This window comes from Heptranchias perlo, unplaced genomic scaffold, assembly GCF_035084215.1.
Source record: "Heptranchias perlo isolate sHepPer1 unplaced genomic scaffold, sHepPer1.hap1 HAP1_SCAFFOLD_1168, whole genome shotgun sequence".
In the NCBI taxonomy this organism is placed as follows: Eukaryota; Metazoa; Chordata; class Chondrichthyes; order Hexanchiformes; family Hexanchidae; genus Heptranchias; species Heptranchias perlo.
In genome coordinates, this window is record NW_027138394.1 from 28,677 (window position 1) to 42,281 (window position 13,605).

General features: G+C 36.2%; 1 protein-coding gene across 1 annotated transcript; it reads right to left on the reverse strand.

Moving 5' to 3' along the window:
* Window positions 1-451: 451 nt before the first annotated feature.
* Window positions 452-5,750, reverse strand: LOC137307966 (galactosylceramide sulfotransferase-like). The gene is made up of 2 exons (XM_067976956.1): window positions 5,635-5,750; window positions 452-2,619 (listed from the first exon to the last, which is right to left on the reverse strand). The coding sequence occupies exons 1-2, from the start codon at window positions 5,748-5,750 to the stop codon at window positions 1,497-1,499; spliced, it is 1,239 nt and encodes a 412-aa protein (XP_067833057.1). The 3' UTR covers window positions 452-1,496.
* Between the last annotated feature and the right edge of the window lie 7,855 nt (window positions 5,751-13,605).

The window sequence follows — 13,605 nt, forward strand, 5'->3', positions numbered from 1 at the left end:
ACTCTACATGTGGGTGCGCCAATAACGGTTGAATATTGCGCGAAGCAAACTGCCAATAAAAATATTTGTCTTAAAAGCTTCGCCTTTCATTGGCCGGGGGAGGGGGGGTTAGGGGTTATAGGTCAGCCGCTGACCACTCACCTCAGGGGAACACCTGCCCGGTGAGCCTACAGTGGCCAGAGCGATGGGCCCAGTTGGTGTGGATTGTACACTGGAGGGCCAGTGTATATTGCAGCAATTGCGCTCCAGATGACCACGAGGGTAATCGAACAGCGTCCCAAGCTCCCCCTTTGTGGGCCCGGGCGCCAAGGAATTGGGGGGATAGTTTTTGAAACAATGTAATCGCCCGCTGCCATGAACCTTACAGACAATCTCGCTGATCAGGAGAGAAAAAAAGAGGCAGATCGCTATTGAATTTTGATGTCTTTTTATTGTAAATGTAACTATTTGGGGAACTTTTCTGGCTCGAAGTACAACAGAGGGGTAAACACAGAGAATTACATCGAACGTACAGAACAGAAACAGGCCACTCGGCCCAACAGGTCTATCCCGGTGTTTATGCTCCACTCGAGCCGACTCCATCTCTCCCTCTCACCATCTCCTTCTATCCCTTTCTCCCTCGTGTTTATCCGGCTTCCCCTTAAATCCATCTCCACTATTCCCCTCGACTGCTCCTTGTGGGAGCGAGTTCCACATTCCCACCGCTCTCTGGGTGAAGAAGTTTCTCCTGAATTCCCGATTGGATTTATTGGCGACTCTCTTATATTTATGGATTCCCCCCTAGTTCTGGTCTCCCTCCCAACAAGTGGAAATATCTCTACGTCTACCCGATCGAACCCTTTCATAATCCATCAGCTCTGGGCACCGTCCCTCAGGAGGGATGTATCGGCCCCTCGGAGGGGGTGTGGGCCCAGATTCACCAGAACGAACCCCGGGGCTACAAGGGTTGAATCCCGAGGACGGGTCGCACAGACCGGGCTTGTATTCCCTCGAGTGTAGAAGATTGAGGGGTGATCTAATCGAGGGGGTTTGAGATGATTGAAGGATTCGATAGGGTCGATGGAGAGAGACTATTCCCTCTGGTTTTGGGGGGTGGAGAGTCCAGAACAAGGGGGCAGGATCTTAAAATGAGAGCTGGGCCCGTCCAGGGGTGATGTCAGGAAGCATTTCTTCATACAAAGGGGGAGTGGGGAATCTGGAACTCTCTCCCCCCCTCGAAAAGCTGTCGGGGCCGGGGGTCGATTGGGAATTTCGAACCCGAGATTGATCGATTTTCGTTGGGTGAGGGGGATTGAGGGTCCGGGAACCAAATGGGGTTAAGATACAGATCAGCCATGGTCTCATGGAATGGCGGAACAGGCTCGAGGGGCTGAATGGCCTCCTCCTGTTCCTAAGTAACGGGCTTGAGGGAGTGGAGGGGTGGGGGGGTGGGAACGGGCCTACTCTTGTCGCTATGGTAACTCACCCTGACCCCAACGCCCGCCCCCAAACGCGACCTACCAGTTGATGAGGTCCCGGAAATAAGCCCAGAGCCTCATCTTCCAGAGGTTGCTGCCCATCTTGCTCATGTACTGCATCTCGGGGGTCAGCATGGCCTCGCAGAGGGCCCGGTAGGGCTCCTCGATGGCGGCCTTGCGGTTGTAGCCCCCGATGCTGCGCTTGCCCATCGGCTGCCAGGGCCGGAAGGCCCTCTCGCGCACCTGGCTGGCCTCCACCAGCCCCCCGCCCTCGATGCAGACCCCGGCCATCTGCCCGTTGAGCCAGCGGAGCTCGGCCACCTCCCAGGTCATGCGGCGGCGCCCGTAGCTGTCGACCTTCCGCCAGAAGGTGCGGTTGAAGTGGGCGTAGAGGCGGGAGTCCAGGCCGTTCCAGGCCCGGGCCTGGGCCTCCAGCTCGGGGAGGGGCCGCCAGAGGTGGGAGGGCGCCCGGGCGTTGAGGGGGAAGTACATCACATCCTCCAGCTCCCAGCACAGCAAGTCCTTCAGGAGGACAAGCGACTCGTCAAAGTACTCGGTCAGCATGACCAGCGAGAAGGTCCCCTCCAGCTTCTGCAGGATTCCCTCCAACCGGGGGTCCGCGGGGTCCATGTCCTTGTCATAGCCCAGGTCGAAGAACTGCAGGTTGCGGAGGTAGTGCCCGTTGAGCGCTATGGGATCGTAGTACGCCCTGGGATGGCGGAGGAAGGCTGCCATCTTGTCCTGGCCCGGGATCGACCAGGTGAAGGGGACGATGGGGGCGTAGTAGCTGAAGCTCGATTCGAAGAGGCTGGCTGGCTCCCGCAGGATGGTGAAGTAGGCCCTCTCCCTGGGCAGCAGCCTGCCCACCTCCGCGGGGTTGAACCTCATGTGGTTGGCGATGACGTTGTAGCAGGAGCCCGGCCTGTAGCCCGAGACGTGGGTCAGCTGGAACGGGGCCGGGTAGTTGAAATCATTGCCCCCGTCCGGGAAGGCGAACCTCAGCTGATGCTTCTCCCCGTAGCGGAGCAGGACGTTGAGCAGGGTGCTGCTCCCCGTCTTGTGGATCTTCAGGAACATCAGCTCCCAGCGAGGGGAGCAAGGCAGGGCGGTCTGGCCGGTCGGAGCCTCGGCTCGGATGGAGCACGACTTTGGCAGCGGGCTCCTGCGGAAAGACAAAGGGGAGAGTCACAGGGCGGGCGGTCGGGGGGGGTTAACGCGGAGTTACATCACCCCAACGGGTCAAGGCCGTAGCTCGGGCTCCAGGCCAGTCTTCCTCCCTCTCGTTGAAACCGATCACAGGTCAGGCCATGCTCTTGCCAAATGGCGGAGCAGGCACGAGGGGCTGAATGGCCTCCTCCTGTTCCTATGTTCTGAGGGGGGCTTGACAGGGTAGATGCTGAGAGGCTGTTTCCCCCCCGGGGCTGGAGAGTCTGGAACCAGGGGGCACAGTCTCAGGATAAGGGGTCGGCCATCCTAGACTGAGAGGAGGAGGAATTTCTTCACTCGGAGGGAGGTGAATCTTTGGAATTCTCTCCCCCAGAGGGCTGTGGACGCTCGGTCGTTGAGAATATTCAAGGCTGATCGATGGGTTTTTGGGGAATCGAGGGATCGGGCGGGAAAGTGGAGTTGAGGTCGAAGATCGGCCATGATCTGATTGAATGGCGGACCAGGATCGAGGGGCCGAATGGCCTACTCCTGCTCCTATTTCTTATGTTTTCCCTACTCCATCTCACCCTATCCTTCTATTCCTTTCTCCCTCATGTGTTTATCGAGCTTCCCCTTAAATCCATCTCCACTATTCCCCTCGACTACTCCTTGTGGGAGTGAGTTCCACATTCCCACCGCTCTCTGAGTAAAGAAGTTTCTCCTGAATTCCCGATTGGATTTATTGGTGACTCTCTTATATTGATGGCCCCCTGAGTTCTGGTCTCCCCCACAAGTGGAAATATCATCTCTACGTCTACCCTATCGAACCCTTTCATAATCTTAAAGACCTCGATCAGGTCACCCCTCAGTCTTCTCTTTTCTGGAGAAAAGAGCCCCAGCCTGTTCAATCTTTCCTGATAGTTATAAACCTCTCAGTTCTGGGATCATCCTTGTGAATCTTTTTTGCACCTTCTCCAGTGCCTCTATGTCCTTTTTATAATATGGAGACCAGAACTGTGCACAGTGCTCCGAGTGTGGTCTAACCAAGGTATATGGAGACCAGAACTGTGCACAGTGCTCCAAGTGTGGTCTAACCAAGGTATATGGAGACCAGAACTGTGCACAGTGCTCCAAGTGTGGTCTAACCAAGGTATATAGAGACCAGAACTGTGCACAGTGCTCCGAGTGTGGTCTAACCAAGGTATATGGAGACCAGAACTGTGCACAGTGCTCCGAGTGTGGTCTAACCAAGGTATATGGAGACCGGAACTGTGCACAGTGCTCCAAGTGTGGTCTAACTAAGGTATATGGAGACCAGAACTGTGCACAGTGCTCCGAGTGTGGTCTAACCAAGGTATATGGAGACCAGAACTGTGCACAGTGCTCCAAGTGTGGTCTAACCAAGGTATATGGAGACCAGAACTGTGCACAGTGCTCCAAGTGTGGTCTAACCAAGGTATATGGAGACCAGAACTGTGCACTGTGCTCCAAGTGTGGTCTAACCAAGGTATATGGAGACCAGAACTGTGGACAATGCTCCAAGTGTGGTCTAACCAAGGTATATGGAGACCAGAACTGTGCACAGTGCTCCAAGTGTGGTCTAACCCAGGTATATGGAGACCAGAACTGTGCACAGTGCTCCAAGTGTGGTCTAACCAAGGTATATGGAGACCAGAACTGTGCACAGTGCTCCAAGTGTGGTCTAACCAAGGTATATGGAGACCGGAACTGTGCACAGTGCTCCAAGTGTGGTCTAACCCAGGTATATGGAGACCAGAACTGTGCACAGTGCTCCGAGTGTGGTCTAACCAAGGTATATGGAGACCAGAACTGTGCACAGTGCTCCGAGTGTGGTCCAACCAAGGTTCTATACAAGTTTAACAGAACTTCTCTGCTTTTCAATTCTATCCCTTCAGAGATGAACCCCAGTGTTTGATTTGCCTTTTTTATGGCTACAAGGGGTTAAATCCCGAGGAGGGGTCGCACAGACCGACCGGGCTTGTATTCCCTCGAGTGTAGAAGATTGAGGGGTGATCTAATCGAGGGGTTTGAGATGATTGAAGGATTCGATCGGGTCGATGGAGAGAGACTATTTCCTCTGGTCAGGGGTCGGGGGGAGAGAATCCAGAATAAGGGGGCAGAATCTTAAAATGAGAGCTGGGCCCGTCCAGGGGTGATGTCAGGAAGCATTTCTTCACACAAAGGGGGAGTGGGGCATCTGGAACTCTCTCCCCCCCGAAAAGCTGTCGGGGCCGGGGGTCAATTGGGAATTTCAGACCTGAGATCGATCGATTTTTGTTGGGTGAGGGGGATTAAGGGTTCGGGAACCAAGGGGGGTAAATGGGGTTAAGATACAGATCAGACATGGTCGCATGGAATGGCGGAACAGGATCGAGAGGGGCTGAATGGCCTCCTCCTGTTCCTGTGTGACAATAACTCCTCCCATCTCTACAGTCCCCCCCTTTAACGGAGTGAAACGTCCCCCAGGGCCCCTGCACAGGAGCGTAAATCAGAGTAAAATTCATCACCGAGACCCCCTGAGGAGATATTCGGACAGGAGAGCAAAAGCTCGGGCAAAGAGGGAGGTTTTAAGGAGGGGGGAGAGAGAGAGACGGAGAGGTTTAGGGAGGGAATTCCAGAGCTCGGGGCCCCAGGCAGCTGAAGGCACGGCCGCCAAGGGTGGAGCGATGGGAATCGAGGGGGGATGGACAAGAGGGCGGAATCGGAGGAGGGCAGAGATCTCGGAGGGTCGTAGGAGGTTACAGAGATAGGGAGGGAGGCGGGGCGAGGGGCCGTGGAGGGATTTGAACAGGAGGATGGAGAATGGTAAAGTCTCTCCGTCAGGGACCCCGTTTAAAGAGGGAGTCTCTCCGTCAATTGTTTACAATTGTCAACCCCAGTCCATGACCGGCATCTCCACATCACTGTTGAAAGAGGCAGTCTCTCCGTCAGGGACTGCTCCCTCCCTCAGTCCCCTTCCCTCCGTCCCCCTCTCCCCTTCCCTCCGATGCCCTCCCTCCGCCTCACTTACTGTGCTTGCGAGATGCTGTAGAACAACATGAAGACAGTCACCAAGAAGATGGCAGCCAGCAGAGCAAAGTGCATCAGCCTCCAGCGACAAAGCAGAGTTCGGACGTGAAGGCCCATCTCCGCCCTGGAAGACACGACACATTGCAGGCCGAGCAGCATCAGCAAAGAGTCACAGTCACCCAATCCCCGCCTCATCCCCTGCTCAGCGAGGCTCCCTCTCTCACCCCCTCCGATTCAGGAGGTCCTGGGCTCAAGACGCCAACCACCCCAGAGAGTCGAGCCCCGCAATCGCAGGCCGACACGCCCGGTGCCCAGTACTGAGGGAGCGCCGCACTGTCGGAGGGTCGGTACTGAGGGAGCGCCGCACTGTCGGAGGGTCGGTACTGAGGGAGCGCCGCACTGTCGGAGGGTCGGTACTGAGGGAGCGCCGCACTGTCGGAGGGTCGGTACTGAGGGAGCGCCGCACTGTCGGAGGGTCGGGACTGAGGGAGCGCCGCACTGTCGGAGGGTCGGTACTGAGGGAGCGCCGCACTGTCGGAGGGTCGGTACTGAGGGAGCGCCGCACTGTCGGAGGGTCAGGACTGAGGGAGCGCCGCACTGTCGGAGGGTCAGGACTGAGGGAGCGCCGCACTGTCGGAGGGTCAGTACTGAGGGAGGGCCGCACTGTCGGAGGGTCAGTACTGAGGGAGCGCCGCACTGTCGGAGGGTCGGGACTGAGGGAGAGCCGCACTGTCGGAGGGTCGGTACTGAGGGAGCGCCGCACTGTCGGAGGGTCAGTACTGAGGGAGCGCCGCACTGTCGGAGGGTCAGTACTGAGGGAGGGCCGCACTGTCGGAGGGTCAGTACTGAGGGAGCGCCGCACTGTCGGAGGGTCGGGACTGAGGGAGAGCCGCACTGTCGGAGGGTCAGTACTGAGGGAGGGCCGCACTGTCGGAGGGTCAGTACTGAGGGAGCGCCGCACTGTCGGAGGGTCGGGACTGAGGGAGCGCCGCACTGTCGGAGGGTCAGTACTGAGGGAGGGCCGCACTGTCGGAGGGTCAGTACTGAGGGACAGCCGCACTGTCGGAGGGTCAGTACTGAGGGAGGGCCGCATTGTCGGAGGGTCAGTACTGAGGGAGGGCCGCACTGTCGGAGGGTCGGGACTGAGGGAGCGCCGCACTGTCGGAGGGTCGGTACTGAGGGAGCCCCGCAGTGTCGGAGGGTCAGTACTGAGGGAGCGCCGCACTGTCGGAGGGTCGGTACTGAGGGAGCCCCGCAGTGTCGGAGGGTCAGTACTGAGGGAGCCCCGCACTGTCGGAGGGTCAGTACTGAGGGAGCCCCGAACACATTATGTTCTATTTTATGATGGATTATATTGTGTTTATATGTATTATATGTTCGATTATAATAAGTTTCATTCGATATCATTTTACATATTATTATATTAAATAATACGATACATATTATTGTATGATACAATATTATATATTTATATGATTTTATATATCATGATATATATTAATCTACAATACATTACAGGATATTATATATTATTATACGATATATTACAGGATATTATATATTATTATACGATATATTATACGATATTATATATTATTATACGATATATTATACGATATTATATATTATTATACGATATATTATACGATATTATATATTATTATACGATATATTACAGGATATTATATATTATTATACGATATATTACAGGATATTATATATTATTATACGATATATTATACGATATTATATATTATTATACGATATATTATACGATATTATATATTATTATACGATATATTACACGATATTATATATTATTATACGATATATTACAGGATATTATATAATTATTATACGATATATTACACGATATTATATATTATTATACGATATATATACAGGATAATCATATATTATTATACGATATATTATACAATAAATATTATTATACGATATACTATAGGATATTATATATTATTATACGATATATTACAGGATATTATATATCATTATACGATATATTATACGATATTATATATTATTATACGATATATTACACGATATTATATATTATTATACGATATATTACAGGATATTATATATTATTATACGATATATTATACGATATTATATATTATTATACGATATATTACACGATATTATATATTATTATACGATATATTATACGATATTATATATTATTATACGATATATTACAGGATATTATATATTATTATACGATATATTACAGGATATTATATATTATTATACGATATATTATACGATATTATATACTTATTATACGATATATTACACGATATTATATATTATTATACGATATATTACAGGATATTATATATTATTATACGATATATTACAGGATATTATATATTATTATACGATATATTACAGGATATTATATATTATTATACGATATATTACAGGATATTATATATTATTATACGATATATTACAGGATATTATATATTATTATACGATATATTATACGATATTATATATTATTATACGATATATTACAGGATATTATATATCATTATACGATATATTATACGATATTATATATTATTATACGATATATTACAGGATATTATATATTATTATACGATATATTACAGGATATTATATATTATTATACGATATATTACAGGATATTATATATTATTATACGATATATTACACGATATTATATATTATTATCCGATATATTACACGATATTATATATTATTATACGATATATTACACGATATTATATATTATTATACGATATATTACAGGATATTATATATTATTATACGATATATTATACGATATTATATATTATTATACGATATATTACACGATATTATATATTATTATACGATATATTACACGATATTATATATTATTATACGATATATTACGGGATATTATATATTATTATACGATATATTATACGATATTATATATTATTATACGATATATTACAGGATATTATATATTATTATACGATATATTACAGGATATTATATATTATTATACGATATATTATACGATATTATATATTATTATACGATATATTACACGATATTATATATTATTATACGATATATTACAGGATATTATATATTATTATACGATATATTATACGATATTATATATTATTATACGATATATTACACGATATTATATATTATTATACGATATATTATACGATATTATATATTATTATACGATATATTACAGGATATTATATATTATTATACGATATATTACAGGATATTATATATTATTATACGATATATTATACGATATTATATATTACTATACGATATATTACACGATATTATATATTATTATACAATATATTACACGATATTATATATTATTATACAATATATTATACGATATTATATATTATTATACGATATATTACAGGATATTATATATTATTATACAATATATTATACGATATTATATATTATTATACGATATATTACGGATATTATATATTATTATACGATATATTATACGATATCATATATTATTATACGATATATTACAGGATATTATATATTATTATACGATATATTATACAATATTATATATTATTATACGATATATTATACGATATTATATATTATTATACGATATATTATACGATATTATATATTATTATACGATATATTACAGGATATTATATATTATTATACGATATATTACAGGATATTATATATTATTATACGATATATTACAGGATATTATATATTATTATACGATATATTATACGATATTATATATTATTATACGATATATTACAGGATATTATATATTATTATACGATATATTATACGATATTATATATTATTATACGATATATTACAGGATATTATATATTATTATACGATATATTATACGATATTATATATTATTATACGATATATTATACGATATTATATATTATTATACGATATATTACAGGATATTATATATTATTATACGATATATTATACGATATTATATATTATTATACGATATATTACAGGATATTATATATTATTATACGATATATTATACGATATTATATATTATTATACGATATATTATACGATATTATATATTATTATACGATATATTATACGATATTATATATTATTATACGATATATTACACGATATTATATATTATTATACGATATATTACACGATATTATATATTATTATACGATATATTACACGATATTATATATTATTATACGATATATTATACGATATTATATATTATTATACGATATATTACAGGATATTATATATTATTATACGATATATTATACGATATTATATATTTTATACGATATATTATACAATATTATATATTTTATACGATATATTACAGGATATTATATATTATTATACGATATATTATACGATATTATATATTATTATACAATATATTACACGATATTATATATTATTATACAATATATTATACGATATTATATATTATTATACGATATATTACACGATATTATATATTATTATACAATATATTATACGATATTATATATTATTATACGATATATTACGGGATATTATATATTATTATACGATATATTATACGATATTATATATTATTATACGATATATTACAGGATATTATATATTATTATACGATATATTATACGATATTATATATTATTATACGATATATTATACGATATTATATATTATTATACGATATATTATACGATATTATATATTATTATACGATATATTACAGGATATTATATATTATTATACGATATATTACAGGATATTATATATTATTATACGATATATTACAGGATATTATATATTATTATACGATATATTATACGATATTATATATTATTATACGATATATTACAGGATATTATATATTATTATACGATATATTATACGATATTATATATTATTATACGATATATTATACGATATTATATATTATTATACGATATATTATACGATATTATATATTATTAAACGATATATTATACGATATTATATATTATTATACGATATATTATACGATATTATATATTATTATACGACATATTATACGATATTATATATTATTATACGATATATTACAGGATATTATATATTATTATACGATATATTATACGATATTATATATTATTATACGATATATTACACGATATTATATATTATTATACGATATATTATACGATATTATATATTATTATACGATATATTATACGATATCATATATTATTATACGATATATTACAGGATATTATATATTATTATACGATATATTATACGATATTATATATTATTATACGATATATTATACGATATTATATATTATTATACGATATATTATACGATATTATATATTATTATACGATATATTATACGATATTATATATTATTATACGATATATTACACGATATTATATATTATTATACGATATATTACACGATATTATATATTATTATACGATATATTATACGATATTATATATTATTATACGATATATTATACGATATTATATATTATTATACGATATATTACACGATATTATATATTATTATACGATATATTACAGGATATTATATATTATTATACGATATATTATACGATATTATATATTATTATACGATATATTACACGATATTATATATTATTATACGATATATTATACGATATTATATATTATTATACGATATATTATACGATATTATATATTATTATACGATATATTACAGGATATTATATATTATTATACGATATATTATACGATATTATATATTATTATACGATATATTATACGATATTATATATTATTATACGATATATTATACGATATTATATATTATTATACGATATATTATACGATATTATATATTATTATACGATATATTATACGATATTATATATTATTATACGATATATTACACGATATTATATATTATTATACGATATATTATACGATATTATATATTATTATACGATATATTATACGATATCATATATTATTATACGATATATTATACGATATTATATATTATTATACGATATATTACAGGATATTATATATTATTATACGATATATTATACGATATTATATATTATTATACGATATATTATACGATATTATATATTATTATACGATATATTACAGGATATTATATATTATTATACGATATATTATACGATATTATATATTATTATACGATATATTATACGATATTATATATTATTATACAATATATTATACGATATTATATATTATTATACGATATATTATACGATATTATATATTATTATACGATATATTATACGATATTATATATTATTATATGATATATTATACGATATTATATATTATTATACAATATATTATACGATATTATATATTATTATACGATATATTATACGATATTATATATTATTATACGATATATTACAGGATATTATATATTATTATACGATATATTATACGATATTATATATTATTATACGATATATTATACGATATTATATATTATTATACAATATATTATACGATATTATATATTATTATACGATATATTATACGATATTATATATTATTATACGATATATTATACGATATTATATATTATTATATGATATATTATACGATATTATATATTATTATACGATATATTATACGATATTATATATTATTATACAATATATTATACGATATTATATATTATTATACGATATATTATACGATATTATATATTATTATACGATATATTACAGGATATTATATATTATTATACGATATATTATACGATATTATATATTATTATACGATATATTATACGATATTATATATTATTATACGATATATTATACGATATTATATATTATTATACGATATATTATAGGATATTATATATTATTATACGATATATTACAGGATATTATATATTATTATACGATATATTATACGATATTATATATTATTATACGATATATTACAGGATATTATATATTATTATACGATATATTACAGGATATTATATATTATTATACGATATATTACAGGATATTATATATTATTATACGATATATTATACGATATTATATATTATTATACGATATATTACAGGATATTATATATTATTATACGATATATTACAGGATATTATATATTATTATACGATATATTATACGATATTATATATTATTATACGATATATTACAGGATATTATATATTATTATACGATATATTACAGGATATTATATATTATTATACGATATATTATACGATATTATATATTATTATACGATATATTATACGATATTATATATTATTATACGATATATTATACGATATTATATATTATTATACGATATATTACAGGATATTATATATTATTATACGATATATTATACGATATTATATATTATTATACGATATATTATACGATATTATATATTATTATACGATATATTATACGATATTATATATTATTATACGATATATTATACGATATTATATATTATTATACGATATATTATACGATATTATATATTATTATACGATATATTATACGATATTATATATTATTATACGATATATTATACGATATTATATATTATTATACGATATATTACAGATATTATATATTATTATACGATATATTATACGATATTATATATTATTATACGATATATTATACGATATTATATATTATACGATATATTATACGATATTATATATTATTATACGATATATTACAGGATATTATATATTATTATACGATATATTATACGATATTATATATTATTATACGATATATTATACGATATTATATATTATTATACGATATATTACAGGATATTATATATTATTATACGATATATTACAGGATATTATATATTATTATACGATATATTATACGATATTATATATTATTATACGATATATT

Coding starts and splice junctions, on each gene's coding strand:
- LOC137307966 (XM_067976956.1), bottom strand. CDS start 5,750: ATGGGCCTTCACGTCCGAACTCTGCTTTGTCGCTGGAGGCTGATGCAC. Junction 2,620..5,634: donor TACAGCATCTCGCAAGCACA/GTAAGTGAGGCG, acceptor GTCTTTCCGCAG/GAGCCCGCTGCCAAAGTCGT.